General features: G+C 40.2%; 1 protein-coding gene across 3 annotated transcripts in view; it reads right to left on the bottom strand.

The window, feature by feature from the left end:
- LOC132237246 (adhesion G-protein coupled receptor F2-like) overlaps window positions 1-20,592 on the bottom strand; it is a 42,118-nt gene extending 21,526 nt beyond the window's left edge. For all 3 annotated transcript variants that reach the window (XR_009453490.1, XM_059701459.1, XM_059701460.1), the window contains exons 1-2: window positions 20,365-20,592; window positions 3,968-4,068 (exon numbers count right to left, since the gene is read on the bottom strand). Coding sequence is in view for 2 of the 3 variants with exons in the window: in XM_059701459.1 (XP_059557442.1) it covers window positions 3,968-4,039 (72 nt within the window). In the remaining variant the exon portion in view is untranslated. The remainder of the gene's footprint in view (window positions 1-3,967; window positions 4,069-20,364) is intronic.
- Between the last annotated feature and the right edge of the window lie 2,672 nt (window positions 20,593-23,264).

The raw sequence follows: 23,264 nt of genomic DNA, 5'->3' as shown, positions 1-23,264 counted from the left end.
ACATTGTCAAAAGCAACACTGTTTAACCAGCATCTGCTCAGACCATTACTTTTTGCCACTCCAAATTCCCCATTTATATTCCCCCATTTTGGACAGCACTAGAGAGGTCACACCTATTTATGGAATCTGGACAAGGAGAAGTGAGTTGGGGATACATTTAGCCTGGACTTAATAGTACTTCTATAGTTTGCAGCCATTTGTGCATTACAATGAGAACATCAACACATAAGTGGCTTTAATTCTAGGTAGAAGTAGTTACAATTAATCTCAGAATAAGCAAGTTCTAAGAGCCCTGAAACCCTGTAGGTCATATACGAAAGACACTTGCTAGAGGTTTCCCCAAAGTTCACAATAGTTCTATCTATTTACATGGCATTACTAATAATGAATCCAGAAACTAAAAGCTATTTTTTCTAAACTAGAATAACAAAGTTAATCATCAATGCTAGACTGAATAATCTATCCTCTCTATAGAAAGAAATATATAAAATTATTGATATGCAAGTATGCAGCCAAAAATTTGGAACAAAAATATGGGTGGTACCTTAATAAAAAATATTGTTATTTTATTGAATTTATTCCTAAATAATGCTGAGTAATTATTCTAAATTTGACGTTTGTTATGATTCTTTTTCTCATTCTAATTAAATATTCACTTTCCCCTAAATTTTGTATTTGTCATTTTATGTTCTAGGGAGTGGTTCCCACAAAACCTGGCTTCCTCTTACCATGAGCATTCCCACCTCTCCTGATTAGAAGCCCTTCCTTTCTCATCCATCTGTAGATACTGTACTCTTCACTGAGCAGCAGTGTCATTTTGTGGTCAATGGGTGACTCTGGGAAGAGAACATTGGGTTCACATCCCAACACTTCCATGTGAGGTCCTGAGAAAGTTCATCTCTCTGAGCCTCACTTTCCTCACCCATAAAGCAGGGTAGGAATTATAGTATGACAATTTCATACCCTTGCCTCAGATGATTTTTATGAATAATAAATGAGATCATGTAAGAAAGGCACCTAGAATTGGGCCTTCAATGTTGTAAGTAGTATTTAAGATTTAGCTATCATTATTATTCTCTGAAAATGGACTTAGGGAATGGCTATTACATGAAGTTCAAGTTTGCCTCCTCTAAGAAGTCTTTCTTGATCTAGTTCTAGATAGTACATCTCTTCCTCTCTTGCTCCTATAAAATTTATTATCCATACTAGCATACCACTCATTCAATACTTGGCACCTACTCACCTGACCTATTGTAATACTATCTAATCATTTTTATATACACTTATTATTTTCTAAATTAAATTATAAGTTCCTTAAGAACATAGCATGGGTTGTTAATTGTGCTTCACATCTCCCTAAGTAGCTAGATCAGTACATATAAATATACATACATATTAGTATGTCTGAATATACTGGCATATATGTACATGTATGTCTGTGTGTTTGGAGAATAAGTCTAAATATTCCTGTTTCTTGGCCAGAAGTTTTCCCTCTAGGGCCTGAAAAGAGCCCTGGTACAATTACTCCAACCTGCATTCCTAGATCTCAACCATTGGGAAGGAACTGAAAGTAAAATGACTTAGCTGTGTGACTAACACTTGGAGTTCATATCCCTTTCTTCTTCACATTATTTCTCTCTATGATATCAAAAAACAAAGCTGAATCTTATGTTTTCTCTACCAAATGAGAATTTATGGAGAATCTGAATTGAGCATTTCAGGTCTGTCCAAAGTGAGGAAGGTATCTCTGATTCATGGAATACAATCCTTCAAAATACTGATGTAAGATGAATTCTCATTTCACAATCAAGAGAAAGCTTTAGTATATACATGGAGGAGCTAAAGGCCTTTCACTAAACAAGAACACTAAAATAATATTTTTGGAGTTTTGAAAGATCTTATCGATCAACCAGTCCAACCCCCTTATTGTAGAGATAAGGAAAGTGAGTCTTTGATAGATGAGGTTACTTGCACAAGGCTATCTAGGACAATCCTCCAAGAACTGGGACTAGAACTCAGTTCTCCTACTCCTACAATACTGTTCTTCCCATCAAGTCAACCCATGTCCAATGGAGAAGGCAGAGGAGGGCATATGGAAGTACAAGCATCTCAAGATGCCATAAGCCCATCTTGAGATGGTCATGACCTCCAATACGCCATAAAAAAGCACATAAAAGTGGACAACTCTGGATAATACTTGACCCATTGAACAGACGACAGTGAAGTCACATTATAGTAATCAGATGTGTGGGCACAAGGCTGTACTGTGCTATTTGCAAGGAATTCTAGAAACTCTGCCTTCTCAAGAGAAAGACCTGATTCACTTCCTCCTAGTTAATTTGTCAAAGCACAGCCATGCACTGCTTTTGGTCATTTCATTTATTGGGTAGCATTGACTAGGAACTATGTTGGCTTCAGATACCAACCATTGTCAACCTGATATTGGAAAAAAACAAACCACACTTCAAAACCTGCCACCTGCTAAACCTGTGGAGCTGCCTGAGTTAGTAGTCAGGTCAGGAGAGGAGTAGCATCCAGCCACTTGTTTAGTAAGAATAAAAGGACAGGATAAGTCCTGACAAGGCGATCCCCAATAATAAAGAAAACAAAGCTAACCTCTGAAACTCTGACTATTCTTTAAGTCTGTCCTGTAGGAAAACGTGGAAGAGAAAATGAAGGGAGGAAATAGTACCTCACTGTGGGGGTTGGGATGCCTCCTGGGAAAGGTCTTTCTGAAGGAGTCTCTAATCTCTCCCAGAAACTAGGCACCAGCTCAGGGTTGGGGGAAGAGGAGTCATGGAGAAAATTCCCATCCAAGGACAAACTACTTAGGGAGGAAAGTGAATATCATTTGGAAACTCTTAGAAAGAATTTTTAGTTATTCTTTCCTAAGGAGGCTCTTCTCAAGAAAGTCATATGAAGGTCAACCCATTCTTGGGTCCCCTCCCCATGTGTGGAGTTTGTAACAACATATAATAAATTTTCACACTTTGCTTTTAATAAAAGAAAGTACATATTAAAATGGAAAGATCAAGAAACTAAGAATCTGAAGACAAGGGTCCTGGGCTTGGCTCTTCGGCTTAGTAGGTATGTGCCCTCAATCAAGTCACATTCCACACCATGGGCCTCAGTTTCCCCATTGATAAAATAAGGGAGTGGAGCTTCACCAGTTGATCTCAAAGCTCTCTTTCAGATCTTGTTGTCCAATAATAATATTCTCTTCTCAAGAAGCTCAAAATGTTGTTATGTTCTCTCTCTCTCTCTCTCTCTCTCTCTCTCTCTCTCTCTCTCTCTCATTCACCATATGTTATTTTAAACAAATAACTAATAGGAAATTAAAATGACTTGTAGTATGAGGAAAAATATTCCAGAGAGAGCCATCAGGCTCACTGCCTCACAAAATGTGAAGATAGTACATTGCTACAAAACCCCATCCCAGTAAGATTTTGATTAGCCATTGACTCCCTGAGTTGTTCTTTACTCCTTGCAGCCCATCCCTGGTGGTCACTATCAGGTTTCTCAAAGGAGATGCCATTTGGGGTGGGACAATGCTTCTTTCTGCCAGACCATTCCTAGGTTCTGCCCACACTAAATGCCATTAATTATCTCTCTCAGTCAGTGTGACCCTCACCGCACCTACATTCTCAAGTGTCCCTGAGGAAGTGACCCTAGTTACAAGCAACTGAAAACTTCATCATCAAAAGATATAGAAAGAAGAGATTGTCACCCTTAAATCATTTGAGCCTCATTGTATCTCAGGAACTTATAGGAAAAGTTGATGGAAAAATAATAATTTGCAGCTCTTGACTAAAATGGGTGTTGCACACATATAGTTGCAACTGCAATTTCAACTGCAAATTCTACCACCATCTTCTCCCTACACTTCAGCTCAGATAACCTAGAGCTGGGTTTTAGATTCCCATTTGCTTCTCCCCACCATTCCATCCCCCCACCTCCATTCTCTTACCTGGCATAATGTCCTGCAGGACTCTGTGGGCAAAAGAAACACTAAGCAGTACAGCAAAAACGTGTGAGTCATTGTCTTCAACGCAGCTGCCTTTCCCGCTTCTATAAAAATAAATACAAAGGCAAAAAGGTTTCCAATCTGAAGCTTTCGAAATTCCATGCCACTGCAGATCCAGTCAGCCAATCAGACGGGGCTCTGTCCTTAGAGTTGTCCACTCAGAAGCCCCTGCCCCAGAGGTGGCCTCCCCGTGGTTTCCCATCCATTGACTTCACCAGGAGGCTGTGTGTGCGAGTGCCAGCTGGCACTGGGAGGTGCAAGCAATTGCTGAGATAACTCCCAGCCTCTTCTGCCGGCTTGCATGTGATGCCTCATGTGGGAATTTCTCCAAAGGAAGCTACCTGCCCAGGTGTAATGAATAACAGCCCAGGTTCGGGGAACGGGAGAGATGGCTCACTCTCTGGGTTAGGCAGGGCTGAGAAACATGTGGGTGGCTACGGTGGAACGTGATTTGGAATTCCTATCTGTGGACTCAGCCTAGCAATGTATTTTGAAGGAGAGTAAGCACCAGCCTTGGCCTATTATCCTCATTCCCACCTAACCCCGGAGCTGTGTTTCATAGGTAGGTCACAACTTCCTTCTGCCAAAACTAATGTCAAAATGATTCCTTGGCACCTAGAAGAGTGGTGTAGACATGGTGGGCACACAACATATTCAATAAAGGAAGAGGAAAGGCGAGCAAGGGGGAAGGTGGTTGGGAAGAGCTGGCAATTTGCATTAGGTCTAGAGGACTCATATAAGCTAAAAATTTCAATTCTACACTTTAATTATTGTAATATTTTTCATCCTGAGTGAGATCCTCTTTGAAAAGCATTTGCTGCTGCTTTGCTTTTATTATTATTTTTTTTTAACCTTCACCAGAGGAGTGAGGATATTTTTTTTCCATTGATTTTTAGAGCGAGTGGGAGGGAGAGGTGGAGAGACAGAGGAGAGAGAAACATCAATGCCAGAGAGACACATGGATTGTTTGCCTCACACACACCCCAGGCTGAGGGTGAGGTGGGGTAAACCTGTAACCCAGGTATGCACCTTTGAGTGGAATCAAACTCAAGACCCTCCAGTGTGCAGGCCGAGGCCTCAGCCACTGAGCAATGCTGGTCGGGGCTCTGTTTCTTTGCTTTTAGATGGAAGGATTCAGAAGACTTGGATGTCAATAAAGGTCAACAGCTTAGCAATGGTTCATACTTGCTATTTGACCATTTTCAGCCAAAAGAAAATAGTCTTTATCCCAACCATGCATAATACTATAGCAAACAATACCATTATTTTAAATATTTAGGCAAAATGTATTTTTTTAAATATATTTTATTGATTTTTTAAAGAGAGGAAGGGAGAGAGATAGAGAGTTAGAAACATCAATGAGAGAGAAACATCGATCAGCTGCCTCCTGCACACCTCCTACTGGGGATGTGCCCGCAACCCAGGCACATGCCCTTGACCGGAATCGAACCTGGGACCCCTCAGTCCACAGGCCGATGCTCTATCCACTGAGCCAAACCGGTTCCGGCGGCAAAATGTATTTTTAAATCATGTTTCTTACATTGAAATACTTGCCTAGCTGAAATTCCACAGAAATCTAATGATTATTTGAAATATTTTGTATTATCTGCTTCAGATAATTGTCAGTTCGGGTTTCTGAAGGCCTATAGCTCTTTAAGCAAAAGGATTACTTTGTTGATCATCACTTTTAAAGAATTTAGTAGCAACCAAAATGGCCATATAATTTTAAGCAAATTGCAGCCATGTTTGCATCCTTTATTCCAACCTGTCATTCAATGGATGGACTTTCCAGGATACAAATCAATCATCAAATGTGACTTAGCAGGATCATCACCAAAGCCATTACTGATTTGGGTAAAATCATCAAAGATGAAAAAAAAAACAACAAAAATAAACAAAGCCTGATGATGAATTTGTTGACACATTTCACATAAAATCTGAGCATGAGTCCATGTTTTTCTGAATTGCATGAACTTTATATTAAAATTCTCATCATACAGAATGTCCTTCCTCTTAGCTAAAACAAATGTTTAAAAATGATTTAAGGAATGATTCAAGACAACAAACTCAGAGTTAGCACTGCTCAGCCCAAACTCAATAGATTTTTTTAAGGAGGAGGCATTGAATTATTTTTAAGGTTGACAAATCAAGATGAAAACCATTCTGTTTTATATGCAAGAAAATGAAACTAGACCACCAACTTACACCATACACAAAAATAAACTCAAAATGGATACAGGACTTAAATGTACGACGGGAAACCATAAAAATTCTAGAAGAATCCAAAGGCAACAAAATCTCAGACATATGCCGAAGCATTTTCTTCACTGATACAGCTCCTAGGGCACTTGAAACTAAAGAAAAAATGAACAAATGGGACTACATCAAAATAAAAAGCTTCTGCACAGCAAAAGAAACCATCAACAAAACAACGAGAAAACCCACTGTGTGGGAAAACATATTTGCCAATGACATATCTGATAAGGGCCTAATCTCCAAAATTTATAGGGAACTCATACAACTTAACAAAAGAAAGATAAACAATCCAATCAAAAAATGGGCAAAGGACCTAAATAGACACCTTTCAAAAGAGGACATCCAGAAAGCCAAGAGACATATGAAAACATGCTCAAAGTCACTAATCATCCCGGAGATGCAAATCAAAACAACAATGAGGTACCATCTCACACCTGTCAGACTGGCTATCATCAACAAATCAACAAACGACAAGTGCTGGAGAGGATGTGGAGAAAAAGGAACACTTGTGCACTGCTGGTGGGAATGCAGACTGGTGCAGCCACTATGGAAGACAGTATGGAGTTTCCTCAAAAAACTGAAAATGGAACTCCCATTTGACCCTGTGATCCCACTTCTAGGAATATATCCCAAGAAACCAGAAACACCAATCAGAAAGGATATATGCACCCCTATGTTCATAGCAGCACAATTCACCATAGCTAAGATCTGGAAACAGCCTAAGTGCCCATCAGTAGATGAATGGATTAGAAAACTGTGGTACATCTACACGATGGAATACTATGCTGCTGTAAAAAGGAAGGAACTCTTACCATTTGCAACGTCATGGATGGAACTGGAGAGCATTATGCTAAGTGAAATAAGCCAGTCAATAAAGGAAAAATACCACATGATCTCACTCATTCATGGACAATAGAGCCCATTATAAACTTTTGAACAATAATAGATACAGAGGCAGAGCTGCCTCAAACAGATTGTCAAACTGCAGCGGGAAGGCCGGGGAGGGTTGGGGGGCAGGAGGTAGGGGGGTAAGAGATCAACTAAAGGACTTGTATGCATGCATATAAGCATAACCAATGGACATAAGACACGGGGTGATAGGGGAGGCTAGGGGACTGTCTAGGGCGGGGGGATAAAATGGATACATATGTAATACCCTTTGTAATACTTTAAGCAATAAAAAAAAAAAGAAAACCATTCTGTTTGCTTAAAATGTTGTATTGAAAAAAAATGATGTGCTTATTTCATTGTCATTTTGTTTTAAATTGTAACTATAGTTGAAGTTTTAATTTTTAGTAAAATGATTTTTTTTTAAAATTATTTATTAGTTAAGGTATTACAAATGTGTCCTCATCCCCTCCATTAAACCCCCATCCTCCTCCCCCCCAACTCATGCTCTCATCCCCCTGTTGTCCATGTCCATTGGTTTGGCTTATATGCATGCATACATGCCCTTTGGTTGATCTCTTCCCCTTACCCCCTCCCTCCCCTACTTTCCCTCTGGGGAGTGGTAGTCTGATCGCTGTCGATTATTACTAAAATTATGTGTCTGTGTATGACAAAATAAGCACTTGGTGTTGGATGTGGTAATGACCTTCACTAGGCTGTATAGAATGGCCTGTTTTCATAGTTATGCTGCTACCTAGGGCCCAGAATTTTCTAACATCGTTTTTTACAATCCAGGTCTACCTTCTCGTAGAAGAACTGGGGCCAAAACTTAGAATGCTATATTTCTCCAAGGTTCAGCAATAGTATGACTCTAATTGTTAGAGCAATTTTAACATTTCTTTCAATTCTTTTAACTAGAAAGAACCTTTTCTAAAGCTGACTCTTTGTACCTTGCTTATAAAACTGATTGCTCTTTAAATAAAATGGCATAGTTTAATCTGAACTTAAATAGAACCATTTTTCTTCCAGATTTGTTCACATTAAGCCTTTCTCACATTCGCTCTTTTTCCAATTCTGTGAAAGCAGAAAGTTTATATGAAACAAAAGCCAATTCTGTGAAAGCAGAAAGTTTATATGAAACAAAAGCCAATTCTGTGAAAGCAGAAAGTTTATATGAAACAAAAGCCTGTGGTGGCAAAATAGTAGCACAAATCAAATACTGTGACCACTCCCTCCCCCGACAGGCCCCAGCGCCTTCATCCCCATTTTGATGTGAAAAGCCTTTAATGGTTCAGCCTGTCATCCCCAGTCAGCCCACACCTTTCCAAAATGCAGGGCTAGCTGGAGTGTAACTTCCCTCTCAAATAAATGTTTGAATATGTTGGCTTCACGTAGCCCAAACTAAAACATTCATTACAGATATTCACTTTAAAAAGGCTAATTTCTAAAAAACATACAACTTGAATAAATGGTCACCTCAGATGATTCACAGCAAAAAAAAAAAAAAAAAAAAAAAAGTAGTTAATTATATCAGCGCTGAAATTTTGACAAGTAAAATGTGCCAAATACAAAGTGTTGGGTTTTTTTTTTAATTGAGTTACACTCCCCTCCTCCCTTATAAAAGTAAAAAGGAACAGCAAAGCATACAATGACCAGATTGCAAACAGCTCTCTCCAACGATCGAACCTAGAACACATTGTTCCACTCTGTTGTCTGCTTTCCAAATCTGAAAAAGGTGCTCAAGGTGTTCATTTAGATGTTTATTCGGCAAAGAGAACAGGAGCCCTCATTTCCAAGCAATGTCCTAACAGCTAGGAATTAAATAAGGATGACTGCTCAGTCTCCTTACCCCCTTGGGAAGTCACAGTGTGATGGGGCTGCGGAAGCACCCCCAGGGGATAGGGGACTTGGATGGGGCTTGCTCCCTAGTGGCCTGCAGACCCCAGGAGTCAAAGCTAGTGGGATAGACATGACAAGAAGTATCCCCAAGTTTCAGATTAAAAACAAATAATTCTCATCTTCGGACGCAATTTAATTGGAAGTATTTCTTCCTACTCTTTGTCGAATTCCTTCACCCCAAAGCCATATGGTTGACTGGCAACTGGCACAGCTCATTAGCGAAAGACAAAATGGAGAGAAAGATAATACTGTATGTTGTTAATGGACGGGGTGGGCCTCATCTCCCCTGGTTGCTGCTAGGACTAGAATTCTTGCAATATCCTGAGAAAATAAATTTTCTAAGACTTGCACTGGAGAACGAGTGATTTTTTATTTGCGTGGAATTAAATCCCTGAGTTTCCAAAGTCCCGTTTCCCTTTGCCCAATCATAGAGGAAGTGTCGCTGTGGTTTCAGTAAAGCTAAACTCAGAGTCAGTGCCCAGAGTTTCTTTTCCATGTAGGAACAGAGGTCCATTCCAGCATCAGGCTAGTTTAGCTTGTGTTTCCAGCTGTACAGTTCATCAGTCCATTGCATGTGGGGTCCACAGGACCACCTGCTATGGAGGGAGCACAGGCAAATGCAAGGAAGCAGGAGCAAAAAAACCCATGAGCCAGGAGTACAGAGCATCCAAAGCAACACAAAAGAGAATTCTCCCTAGCCAGTTTGGCTCAATGGATAGAGCATCGGCCTGTGGACTGAAGGGTTCCAGGTTCAATTCCAGCCAAGGGCACATGCCTGGATTGCGGGCTCAATCCCCAGTAGGGGGTGTGCAGGAGGCAGCCAATCAATGATTCTCTCTCATCATTGATGTTTCTATCTCTCTTTCTCCATTCCTCTCTGAAATCAATAAAGATATATATATATAAAATCATTATCAAAAAAAAAAAAAAAAAGAAAGCCCTAACTGGTTTGGCTCAGTGGATAGAGCATTGGCCTGTGGACTGAGGGGTCCCAGGTTCGATTCTGGTCAAGGGCATGTACCTTGGTTGTGGGCACATCCCCAGTGGGAGGTGTGCAGGAGGCAGCCGATCGATGTGTCTCTCTCATCGATGTTTCAAACTCTCTATCCCTCTCCCTTCCTCTCTGTAAAAAATCAATAAAATATATTTTAAGGAAGAAAGAAAGAAAGAAAGAAAGAAAGAAAGAAAGAAAGAAAGAAAGGAAGGAAGAAAGAAAGAAAGAGAATTCATGAGCAACAAGAAAGAGAATTCCTTTGTCTAGGAGATTATATATTCCCAAATTTTTCATGGGCTTGCAGTGGCTATGCCTATTCTGGCCAACCATCTCTGTCTCCAGGTTTGATTGACAGGTGAGTACCTTCCCTATGTCACCCCAACTTTACTGGGCATGTGTCTATCTTTCCTTTGTCCAGTCTCTTCCCCCAGCAGGAAATAGGCTGGTGGTTCCCTGGGGAGTGCAAAGCTGCAGCTTCTTGACCAAATAATTTGCTAATAATGTATGGCTTCCCCCTTTGCTCCTTTCCTATGACTAACAACTAGTTAATCACAATGGTCAATGTGAGCAGCTTGCTGGAATGTGTTGTGTGGATGGCCCCATCAGAGCAAACATTTGCTTATTTTAAACACACATTAACCCACACAAGTGACAGAGACCAGAACAATTGTATAGGGTGATTTTGGAAAAAGAAAAACAAAAACTGTACGACGTGATCTCTTCAATCTTGATTAGAAAGAAATTATTGGAATAGCAATCACAGCATTCACAAACAAAGGTCAACAAAACTCCAGACAGGACTTTATCAGCCACCCAGGAGCATTTCAATCGCCAGCGTTGTCAGCTGACCGTCTGAGGCTACCACTTGCATAATTAGGTTTTGTAATGAATTCCTGAGGCTCCCAGCGAGTTCCACAAAATGCTATCAAGGCTCCCAGCCAGACTGTGGGAATACACATCAGATGATCTCAGGGGTGAAAGATTCCATAACGTCTATCATTTAACCATCCCACTGCTTCACCTCTAGTCAATGACCAGTCCCGTTCCTCCTGCCTGAATGCAGACATTATGGAAGGGAAGAGAATGAAACAAACAGCTATTGTTTGTTTACTGTGTGTCTGGCACTATGTCTGCTTTTGCTCTTCTAATGCCATCAAGTAATTCTCTACAACTGAAGTCACTTCCATAATTTTCTAAAATAAAAGTTGACCCTGCCCAACCTCACAGGTACTAAGTGGCATATTTGTGATTTGAACCCAGGTTTGTGACTTTTTCATTGAGTCATATGGCTTTTCTAAAATAAGAAAGAGCTGATTTTTATATGAGGTTCATATGTTCAGAACACTTTCACATATAACTTTTACCTTGACATCACAAAATTTTATGAGGTAGACAAGGAAGTTATCATTTTCCATTTTTTATCACAGAGGAAATTATCCAACTAGTAAGTGACTTCCCCAAGGTCACACCCCCAGTTATTGGAAAACCTGACTCTCTTTTGACTCTATCTAGAGCTCTTTTCACTACATCCTTCTGTCCCTGTCTTCAGTCTTCATTTCTGTACTCACTGGAAAAGCAAAATTGCAGATCACCACGTCTAGGAAAAAAAAATACATAGTGTATTTTTGGGAGCATTATATAGTGTCCCAAAAATGTATACACACACTTTGAATAATTATATAATTATAAAGGCAGTATTTATTAAAATAGATTTAATTTTCAATTGAGCTATGAGCTGTTAATATATATATATTTAATTTTAGTAATCCCAGGTGAGTGTACAGTTTAAGAAGAGATTTTCTAGAGGTAACCTCTTCAACAGTAGAAAGTTAGACACTGACTTATGTCAACAGGCCAAATTCTTGAAAGCAAAGATGATTCTCCATGTTCCAAACACACCCACAGAGCTACCTTCCCATGTGTTTAAGTAAACCCTCACTTTTCTCTGAAAGCCTAGGTCTTTTAAAACTTTAAAGCATTTTCATTCGTTCTCCTGAGCCTTGGCCAGTTCCTCTAAAACCTCTTTTGAATTGGATATTTTCCTTCTTTGCATGCAGGTTTCAGGCAGTGCTGATGGCACCTATGTCAGGCACTTAGCAAAGTTGCCTCTGAGAATCACCCACCTCATGAGTCACCACAAAACCAAGAGAGAATCAATCTAACCTGATAGTCGGCGGCAGCCAGGATAAATGTAAAAGACTATAATAGCTTACAATATTTGCAAATGAACTTGAAGGAAGCAGGTAAGTCCAAACTATTGCAGCACTGCAGCACTTTTGGGACTCTATCTTCTAGAAAATCTTAAAGTACAGAAAAGCATGGCATGTAAGCTTGCTGATGGCAGTTGCATATAAAGTAGAAAGATATGAATATGAAAACAAAACAGGTGCCAAACAATGAAAATGGATAGAAAATAATGACAAATCTATATTAAAAAGTGCACAGCCCTGGCTCAGTTGGTTGGAGCATTGTCCAGTGCACCAAATGGTTGTGAGTTCGATTCTTGGTCAGGGCCCAAATGCAGGTTATGGGTTCGATCCCCAGTTGGCTTGTGTACAGCAGGCAACCAATTGATATTTCTCTCTCACATTGATGTTTCTCTTTCTCCCTTGCTCTTCCTCTCTCTCTAAAATCAATAAAAACATATCCTTGAGTGAACATTTAAAAAATTGCACAAACATTAAAACAACATTTATGAAGAGATTTGATAACATATCTGTATGAGGTAGCAGTATATTGTATTATAACTTTATAATATTAGTGGGAAAAACAGTCATTAAAATATTCTGTAAAATATACACATCCATAGAAAAACATTATTGGGATTTCTCAGGTAAGCTGCTTGGTTGGAAATGAATCATAGAATATTTTGCTCAACACTGACAAAATATTGAAAACCAGCAAAAATGTCACTAATTGTAACAGCTTGAGAAAGTGGGCAGGACTCAAGGGAATAACTTCAAAACTGTTGAAGAAAAGAAACTGAAAATGTTGAAGTGGAGTAGCTGTAGAAGCAGAACACATCTCATCTTAAACTTCATTCTCCTTCCCTCTTTCTCCTTTTAGTAAAATGATAGAGTAGAATTTTTTTTCAGAAATCTCATTTATGCCAGGAAATCTAAAGAGAAGCAAAATGTGAGAATCCTTTGGTTTTTTACTCTTCTAGCTAGAGAATTTTTTCAACTAGGTGATGGAGACACGCCATAAATGGGGAAAAGAATGGAGACTTTCTCTCTCTGATGGAAATAAAAACTCCAGAATGATCCTGAGTCAGAGAAACAAACCAGAGCCCAAGGACATCTGCTATTAGTAGACCAGCCAGAAAAATGGAGTCAATTCTAGTACAAGACACTTAACCAAATCTCAGGAACAGTGCTGTGGCCACCTCGGCAGCCAACTTCTGCACATGCCTCTGGTTTTCAGCTGGATTTTTCCAATGGGAGTCATCAGCAGATTAGGGGAGGTGGGGAGAATAAGGACATGGGGGTATGTATCCCCTCTTTTCCCTCCATCTGTGGTCACCATCCACAATGATTGCTCTCTTCTGGGAATGATTCCTGTTGGGCATTCTCTCTTTTAGGCTCTAGTGTGAACCAGGATCCAGTGATTCCCTCCTCTTGCATGTAATAAGATCTGTGTTCTTTCCCCAATTCTGTCACGATCCTTTTTATGACCTTTGGCAAGATACGTAACTTCTCTGGGATTTATTTCTTTATTCATTCATTCACTCAAAAAATCATTGACATACCTTGGGCCTATTTCATGCAATTAAAATTTAGGCTCTAGAAATGGTTATAAAGAAAAATAAAACATGGCCTGGCCCTTTAGAAATATACAATCTAATAGAGGAAAACAGATAACATAAATGGTATAATGTCTTAAGTATCTTCCTTGAGGTATACAAAAGATACTTTAGAAATGTATGGCAAAAAGTGGCAAACTCTCTAACAAGGTTTTGGGAAATGTCACAAATAAGGTGGCATTTGGGGAGGACATTGCCAAGGCAGAAGGAAAAACAGTATTCCAGGTAGAGAATCAATAGGTCCAAAGCAGGGAATGTGAAACAGCCAGGTGTGTTCAGGGATGCCTGAGGTCACTAGTTGGAGCATCAAATGTGTGATAGGAGAGTGACATAGAGAGCACATCAGCTAAAGTACGCTGATGCCAAAGTGAGGCAGGTTCTGTGTCACGGTAAAGCAATAGGATTCTTCCATGGAAAATAAGGACCCATCAAATGACAGCATTTAATTTTAGAAAGATTATTCTGCCAATAGTACCAACAGAGGTCAGAAGGCAGAAACAAGAGCCAGAAAGCCAGGGAAGATGCAATTCCTTAGTCCAGGTGAACAACAAGAAGTCTGGAACCACAGCAATGGTAGGAATGGATTCAGAAGATCTCATGACCAAACGAGTAAGAGAAAGGAGTGAAGAGCAGGATACTATTAAAAGTTGGGTTTAGCCCGGCCAGTGTAGCTCCGTGGTTGAGCATTGACCTATGATCCAGGAGGTCAGGGTTTAATTATGGGTCAGGGCACATGCCCAGGCTTTGGGCTCGATCCCCAGTGTGGGGCATGCAGAAGGCAGCCAATCAGTGATCTCTCTCATCATTGATGTGTCTATCTCTCCTTCTCCCTTCCCCTCTGAAATCAATATATACGTATATATTGAAGTTGGGTTTATAAGAATAAGCAGAAGTTTAGGGAATGAAGCATATGTGAAAAGGAAGCAGAGAAAAGGATGATGTTGATGTCTCTAGACTAAGTACCTGGGTGAATTTGGAAAAAGGAAATACTGGAGAAGTAAGTCTCAAAATGAAGAAAAGTAAATGAGACAGTCAAGCTGATATTTAGGTTGCATTTAGCCGGAAAAATTTATTTCAAGCTTTATGTATTCCCATTAATGCAAATTTTCTCCCAGAGCCCTTCTATCATTGTTCACATTTCAATGGACTCCAGCATTTTTACTATTAAAACCTTCTCATTTTCCATAACTGATAACCGCAGAGCGCATCGGGCTGCACTGCTTAATACTCTGCAAAAGCATCCCAGAACTACATCATTCCCATGAGTGAAGACTCAGGAGTGAAAGAGCCTAGCATAAATATATATATAATGGTCATAAGGTAACTGTTATAAGATGAAAATATATGACAGCTCTTCGCATAAGAATAATTTCTGACCTGTGTATGTCCATGAAATCATTACATTGGAATATTTATGTAGTATAAGTCCTCATCATTATGTTCATTGATGAGTAATGACTCTATTCCATTTCACAAAATGAGAATATTAAAGTGAGAAAGCTTAAATGGCCTCCCTCTGATGAGCATGGCAGGAAAGGGATTAATAATGTGGACCTCTTGGCTCAATGCCTTAATAACCAAACTAAAGTATGCATATGCATTCAACCAGACATACTTTTCATTAGACCGCATTGGAGTTTCAGATTACTTTTGAAATAGTTTTATGATATTTTTGTGAACTTTATCTCATTTGACATTTGATATTCTCACATTTATGTTATATATGTGGAAATAATTATTCATCACTCATATATATGGAAGAACCATTAATAATTATTTTCCGATGTAAATAGAAAAAGAAAAATCCCCCCCCCAAGTTGATATTCAAAAAATAAAAACAATATAAACACAAGGAACTATCTAATTCTTAAACCTGAAAGAAATGTCCCATCCAGCTCAATTGGAAAAGGACACCATTTGTCCTTTGGTTCCTTACATTTCACATTCTTTCTTGTAGTTCAGACCTTTTCTCTATATGCACTTTACTTCTTGCTGGACTGTATCCTTTCAAACTTCTTTTAGTGAAGACTTCTTGGTGGAAAATTTTCTTAGTCTTTGAATGTGTGAAACATTGTTAATTTACTCTCATTCTCAATATTAAGTGGATAAGTGAATGGCCAAGGTGTCAATGTGTCTATGCAAAGGGCACTTCGTTTGCAATTTGCTTCTTGGACAGGAAGAGACTATTGCACCACGTAAGTTTTGAAATGGTTTTCACCACATGAGATTCCAGGAGGAGGACTGCAGTCATGAAGACGAAGACACACAGGGCTGGGGTGAGAGGGATGGAGGTTCTCAGGCACAGCCAGCATTTTGGATGCAAACTGGCCTTCTTCTTAAAAAAAATAAAATTATATATATATATATATATATATATATATATATATATATATATATATATATATATTTCAGAGAGGAAGGGAGAGGGAAAGAGGTAGAAACACCAATGACGAGAGAGAACCATTGATTGGCTGCCTCTTACACATCCCCAACTGGAGATCGTGCCCACAACCTGAGCATGTGCCCTGACCGGGAATCAACCATGACCTCCTGGTTCATAGGTCGGTGCTCAACCATTGAGCCACGCTGGCTGGATGAAGCTAGCCTCTGAATCAATCTGTGCAGGAAGAATCGGTACCTAGTCTATACTTGGGACAAGTACACAAAGACCCCATGTGTAGCAGTACACATTTAACAATCATGAAACAGATGTAACTGTTTTTAGCACTCTAACTAAATTAAATTGGCACTAGAGCCCTTATTTGATCCAATGATAGTAATTTTTCGCATGCAAGGTAACTCATTGACCGTCAGTTTAAACTAGGTCTCTTTTGATCAATTCAGCATTTCCTCTTTCTTCTCCTCTTCCATTCTCCTCGGGAATGATGATATTCTGACATCAACACCGGGAGAGAGGCATGCAAAGATAAGCCTCCCTTTACACTAGTTTCTGCTGAGATGGGCAATCAGTGCTAGCCTTTGGGCCTCAGAGCTTGGCCCCACTTGGCCCACACTGAAACCATTGGGCCCCACTCTCCTCTCTACTAACCAGGGCCACAGAGATCATACCAATTCTTTAACATCTCAATAAGCAGAGACTGTCTGGGCCAGGCCCAGCCTCTGCCACTTCCCAGGGGCCTGGAAAACTCCTCTTCCATCTTCATGCATTCTTTTCCCCCTCTTTTCCTACTCTGATTCCTTCAGATATCACAGGGCCTTTCTTTCTCCCAAAGTCCAGTTCTTGCTTCTGGAAGCCCAGTTGTCTTCTCAGAACCAGCTGGAAACTTGTCACCATTCAGCCCTTGTGCATCAGTGTTATGCATCTTCTCTTTTCCCCACCAAAACCATCCCACTAAAGCACAGAGACGCGCTGGTCATTGGCAACCCAATGCCGTAGAGGTGACAGGGCCTCCTGTGGGTGACTCAGGGTGCAAGGAGGACTGGAAATTTGAGGTCTCTGGCATTAGGGACCATCACAAAAGGCTCTATGCCCTAGCTTGTACAGAAGAGTGCCACTCTCTTCCAGCTACAAGACAATTTTAGACTGCATAGGACTCTCAGAATTTTTGCCAGATGCTTGGCATGAGGCAGCCCCTTCAAGGACAAGACTACAGTAGAATCTCCTGCAAGACTGTGGGGTGGGGAGTAGAATAACTCAGAGCCTAACTTATCCAGAGAATTGCTTTATGGATATGAGAGATTTTAAAGACTAGATGTGTTATGGACTTAAGTGTATACCTGCTACAATTGGAACATTAGGCCTAGGAGTGACCTTCCTTAATGGTATTTATTAATATATATTATTTAATGCATAAACTTTGTAAGGCCCACATGAATATGGACAAAGTTTTCATTTTTGTTATCAAATATATTTAATTTGTATTTTGCTATATACAACTTTCAAACTGACAAAGAATAATTCTCCACCATTCCATTTTTTTTCAAACAATGACATAATTTGAAACATTGCTATAGTAAGAAATAATGGCTTTGGCTTATTTGGTCAGATGTCCTTCAGATTTAGCAGTTCAGGACTCAATTTACATTTCTGTTGGAGGAATTCACTGAACACCTATTGTTATTATCATTATTATTGCCTATCTGTCCCCATACCCCATCCACACTTATCTGGAAAATGCTAATCTATCTTGTGTTGTGTGCACACAGCCATTGCTGACTGGGTTAGGAGATGGAAGCTGACCCAAGCTGGGTCCCCCAGTCCTCACTCCAGGAATTTTTAAAATTTGACAAGAAGAAGAAAAAGGACCCACTCTCTTCTAGAGAAGCTGACAAAGACAGCATCCCATAGCAGCAATTTCCAACCTTGCACTTGAGGATTCCCAGAAGAGCTTTTAAAAAAAGGACCAGTCTGGACTTTACTCCAGGCCCACTGAATCTGATTTTCTGGTGGTAAGGCCCATACACTAAGATTTTTACCTAAATCTTTGTATTTTGAATAATTTCATTACTACTGAGAAGTTGAAAGAAGAGTGCCATGAACATCTATATACCCCTTCACCTACATTGCACTAATTGTAAATATCTACGGATGAATGGGTTTTTTAAAAAACTCCCCAGGTGATATTAACATACAGAATTGAAAACAACCCCAATATGTAATGGGGAACAGCCCAAATACAGACCGGATAGACAGTGCAAAATGAAGCAGATACACCCAGGACAAACATAAAAAGAGATCCTGGTGACACGCAGGATCATGTATTGCATACCCTGAAATCATGATAATAAAATCACCTTTGGGGCTTAAAGTAGTGTGACTTACGAGCTTGTTCATGGAAATCAAAAGGTTCAGGAATGATATACAGAAGCAAGAAGATTCTATAGCCTAAACCTTAAACAAAAAGAAAACCAGAGAGGGTTTATTGGCTAGAAAGATGGAGATTATGTTAAGAGAAATACATTAAAACAAGTACACACAAAGAAACAAATACATGAGGTCCCAAGATAATGGGATTAAAGATAATGAGACAACATGCTAAGCTACAAATCCCACGCAACACAGGCGCTGTACCAAAAAGGGAAGGGGTTCGGCCATGGGCGTTCTCTGTCCCATTGGCAAGAAGTGTTTTGTCACAAATGATATGGTTGAGAGTTAGCATGCTGATAATAAAAGGCAGATCGAGTTTTAGTTGGTCCTATTTATTTAGCTATACTTAGACATATTCTCTGTAGACCCTGCACCCCATTATCGCCTGGGCCCAGGGCAAAATAATTCTACCCCCAGCTCCTATACCCCCACTCTCAAGTCCAGTTTTGGGGAGACCAGGCTTGCAGCTGTTCACTGTTCTCATTATCTTTGCAGAAGAGTCTTGGTTTCTGTTTACAAATTTTCATTCATTTTGCAAAAACACAATGATGCAGTAACTCTATATTATGCAAATATTGCCCAAAAGGGATTTGGGGCTGTGTGATCTTAGAATACAATACCCAACGATATAAAATACAAGTTTTACAGTCTTTTAAGGCTAATCATTTGCCCAGGGATATACTTGAAATCATTCCTCTGAGCTACAAATAAGTCAGTTTTCCCAAACTATAAGAATGAACTTGGAAAAGGGAAATTCAGTAAACCAAAAATAATGTGAGATTAATCAAAGTCTCACTCTTTTATCTGTAAGTTTACTTCAGGGAGGAAAACATATTGTGTCAAAATTCAAAGGATGAAAGTTTTTAAAGCAAAGCCAGACTTTTGAAATTCACACACAACAAGTAATGACAAAGAATCCTTCAGGAAAGGAAGGAATAGAGTTAAGTATCAGTTACAACAATATTTTAAGGAATAATATGAAAATATTGATATTTGGGCATTCTCTTCCCCCGTACAAAGAATGACACAATATAGACAAGCTTATGAACCAAGAATAATTTCCCCAAACTTTACATTTCTTTAAAGAAAGACCAATCTGAGAAAAATAATGTATAGGATCAGGAATTCTTAATGCCATAAGCTAGTCACAGAAAAATGCAAGGTGTTGTGTGTGTGTGTGTGTGTGTGTGTGTGTGTGTGTGTGTGAAGGTATAAAAATATTCTTCTGTATTCAAGGAGACTGTAAGTCTGGTTCTGTCTTTGATAATAACTCAAAATTGTAGACAAAACATTACAAAGTCTGATAAGAGAGAAAAATCATTGTATAAACAGTCAATTAACCTGTGTATTGGCACATCATTTTTAGATGATCAGAAAAAGAAAATTCCTTCAAGGATTCCAATCTCCTGGACTCCCATATTTGGCGAGGGTCAGAGGAGCAGAGAGTAATCAATGAAAACAAAAATATTTTCATACCAGACTAGTGCACTGACAGCATTCTGTAAAGTGCCTCCAAGTTACCAAATTCTTTTTTAACATTTACTCACTTAGTATGTTATTAAACCCCAAACGACAAAGCCTTGCCACTGTAGAATCGTAATTGGCTTCTCATTTCTGAAATTCTTCTCTGAAGAACGTCATCAGAAGGAAAAGAAAGTCATGGGACTACTCACTGTGGCCAGCCAACAAGTCACCAACCAATTTGCCCTGATCCCTGGCAGCTGAAGACTGGGGGGGTCAGTGCCTTTCCTTTGTCATATCTTGCCACAAATCAGCAGGCTGGGTTCCTATATCTCCAAGCAGTCAATCCTGCGCCAAATGGCAGATCCCCAGGCTGAGGCAGTCAGGCTGGGCACTGCCCTGGCACAGGCAGCCAGCCCTGTATGCAGGGACCATGCAGCCTGACAGACCAGTCTTGCCTGGGAGAAGCTCTGCCCTGGGAGGGGCACAGGGCCCAAAAACGAATGAGTCACACACTGGGTGACACACCGGCTCTCACAAGCAGCAAAGGCTTCCCTTTTTGGCAAGGGATCCAGGACTATGGTGGCGGCACTTGGCAGTGGCTGTTAACATCCCTAGGAATCTGCCTGGACCTGAAAATGAAACACAGAGAACACCTGAGCCTCTGCTTGGAGCTCTGCCTTTGTCTGGTGTCCTGGTCCTTAGGATCTGGGAGTATGGTTCTCTAATTGCTTCTGGCTGTCCCCGGTTCCAGGCACAAGGCAGCATTGCGTTTCCTAATTTCCTTGTGATTAGATGGGGTCATGTGGGTTGTGCTGCCATGGTAACCGGCAATTCAACATGGTAGCTACTCCATCAGCCTGGGTCCCTCAGTCACTGTGATAAACCGAAGGCCCTGCGGACCTGTGTTGGGCCTGAGCAAAAAGTGACTACTGTTCTTAGTTGCTGAAATTTGGGAGCGATTTTTTAACTCAACATAACCTACCCTCTATTGACACAAGGAGGAAGCTCTTGGAAGGCAACATGGACAGTAACATAGCTTTCTAATTTTGAACACTCAAATTCTTTTTTTTTTTTTTTTAGCATTCATAGACTTTCTAGCTTTCCAAAGCCCATATTTCAAAAACCAGCCACACTCAGCTCTATCTAGGGTGTGGCATTTTTCAAAGCCTTCACTAAGAAGTTCTTGCAACACATGGAGCGGCACCCTGTTGTTACTCGCAGTGCTCCCTCATCTTCATTTTGCATAATGCCTTGCTCTGGATCAGGGGTCCTCAAACTTTTTAAACAGGGGGCCAGTTCACTGTCCCTCAGACCGTTGGAGGGCCAGACTATAGTTTAAAAAAAAACTATGAACAAATTCCTATGCACACTAAATATATCTTATTTCGAAGTAAAAAAAAAAAAAAAAAAAAAAAACGGGAACAAATACAATATTTGTATTTGCATGTGGCGCGCGGGCCGTAGTTTGAGGACCCCTTGCTCTGGATCTTCTAGGGAGTGACCAGAGATTTGAGAAGCACCTATTGGCCTAGGTCCAGTCGAGGGTGTCTATCAGGTTGGACATTTCAGTATTTTCATTAAATGTCATGTACCTAAGGGGCCGTATATTTGTGGGAATATTATTTTACATAAAATGTGATCCACTAGGAGGTCACAATCTTATTGGGAAGAGAAGAAACATAAATGTGAAAAATCTGCAAGGCCTTTCCCACTGAAAGCTGAAGCAGAAAGTCTGAAGCAGGGAAAGGCTGCTGGAGGCCGGTGGCCCAGGCTTGGAAGGACACACCCAATTCCTACTGATGAGCAAAGTTTGGCAACAGGAAAGGCTGAGGCTCCTTCATACTTTATTTGCTCAATAAACTTGTATTGAGCATCTACTAGAGATGGGAAATATAAAAGATGGAAGTGTTTTTGGAGCTCACCCAAGCCCAACCTCACACTGCATAAACCAGAGAAGCGGCGTGGCTTTTATTAACTGGGACTCAGCTTTTTGAAAGGAGAGTGCTGGCGTCATCTAAATAAAGCAGAGCTCCCAAGCAGAGCTCCAGTCTGGTCAGCAGTCACTCCCTGTCTCACACGTGATATATACATTGATAAAATCTGTTTTCATCATGTTGTTTCAAGTCTCCAGGCCTCTGAGCATGCTGTGCCCTCTTCCTAGTACAGTGATGGTGAACCTTTTGAGCTCGGCGTGTCAGCATTTTGGAAAACCCTAACTTAACTCGGGTGCCGTGTCACATATAGAAATTTTTTGATATTTGCAACCATAGTAAAACAAAGACTTATATTTTTGATATTTATTTTATATATTTAAATGCTATTTAACAAAGAAAAATCAACCAAAAGAATGAGTTTGCGTGTCACCTCTGACACGCGTGTCATAGGTTCGCCATCACTGTCCTAGGATAACCTTCCATCTCATTTGCTGGAAAACTCCTTGTCCTCAGTCATGATTCAACCCAACTGTCTCTTGGGAAAGTGTCCTCCAAAGCCTGAGGTTGAAACTGAGGACCCCTCCTTTTGCGCACATTCCCCTTGTGCTCATGTTGTAATGTTGGAAGCTGAATCTTCCCTTCTGAAGTCATTTTCAAAAATCTGCCCTGTCTTGTCCACCTTGCTCTAGCCTGATGTCAAATTGGTTCACGTTCCTTTTCTTTTCCATTGGCCTCAACTACAGCCTGAATGGACTCCACCCAGCTCTACCCAGAGCTTCACCTGGCTGACTCATCCTGTCTTCAAGTGTCTCCTCCACTGTCTCACCTTCCATGACCAACCACCCTGACCCAGTTACTCCATTGTACCATCATGGAACATGGCACACAAGACTGGCACTACCTCATTGTTTAAGTTTGAGTTCAAATGTCACCTCCTCAGAGAAGCATTCCCTGATTTAGCAGCCACCATTTACCTAATCAAGATCAGTCTGTCTTTGTTGCCAAATATCTATATTTGATCGCTCATTATGATTTTGGCCACTTTTCTGAATTAGATGTAGACAGGCGACCATCTGTGTTTAAGAAGCTGGGAGAGGACTGAACTTCTAGGAAGGACTTTTTCCTGATGAAATGAGATAGTGACACTATAAAAAAGATGATCTTGCCTCTCTTCC

This window comes from Myotis daubentonii, chromosome 6, assembly GCF_963259705.1.
Source record: "Myotis daubentonii chromosome 6, mMyoDau2.1, whole genome shotgun sequence".
NCBI lineage: Eukaryota > Metazoa > Chordata > Mammalia > Chiroptera > Vespertilionidae > Myotis > Myotis daubentonii.
The sequence above is the reverse complement of the archived record's forward strand: the minus strand, read 5'-3'. Positions and strand labels throughout refer to the sequence as shown.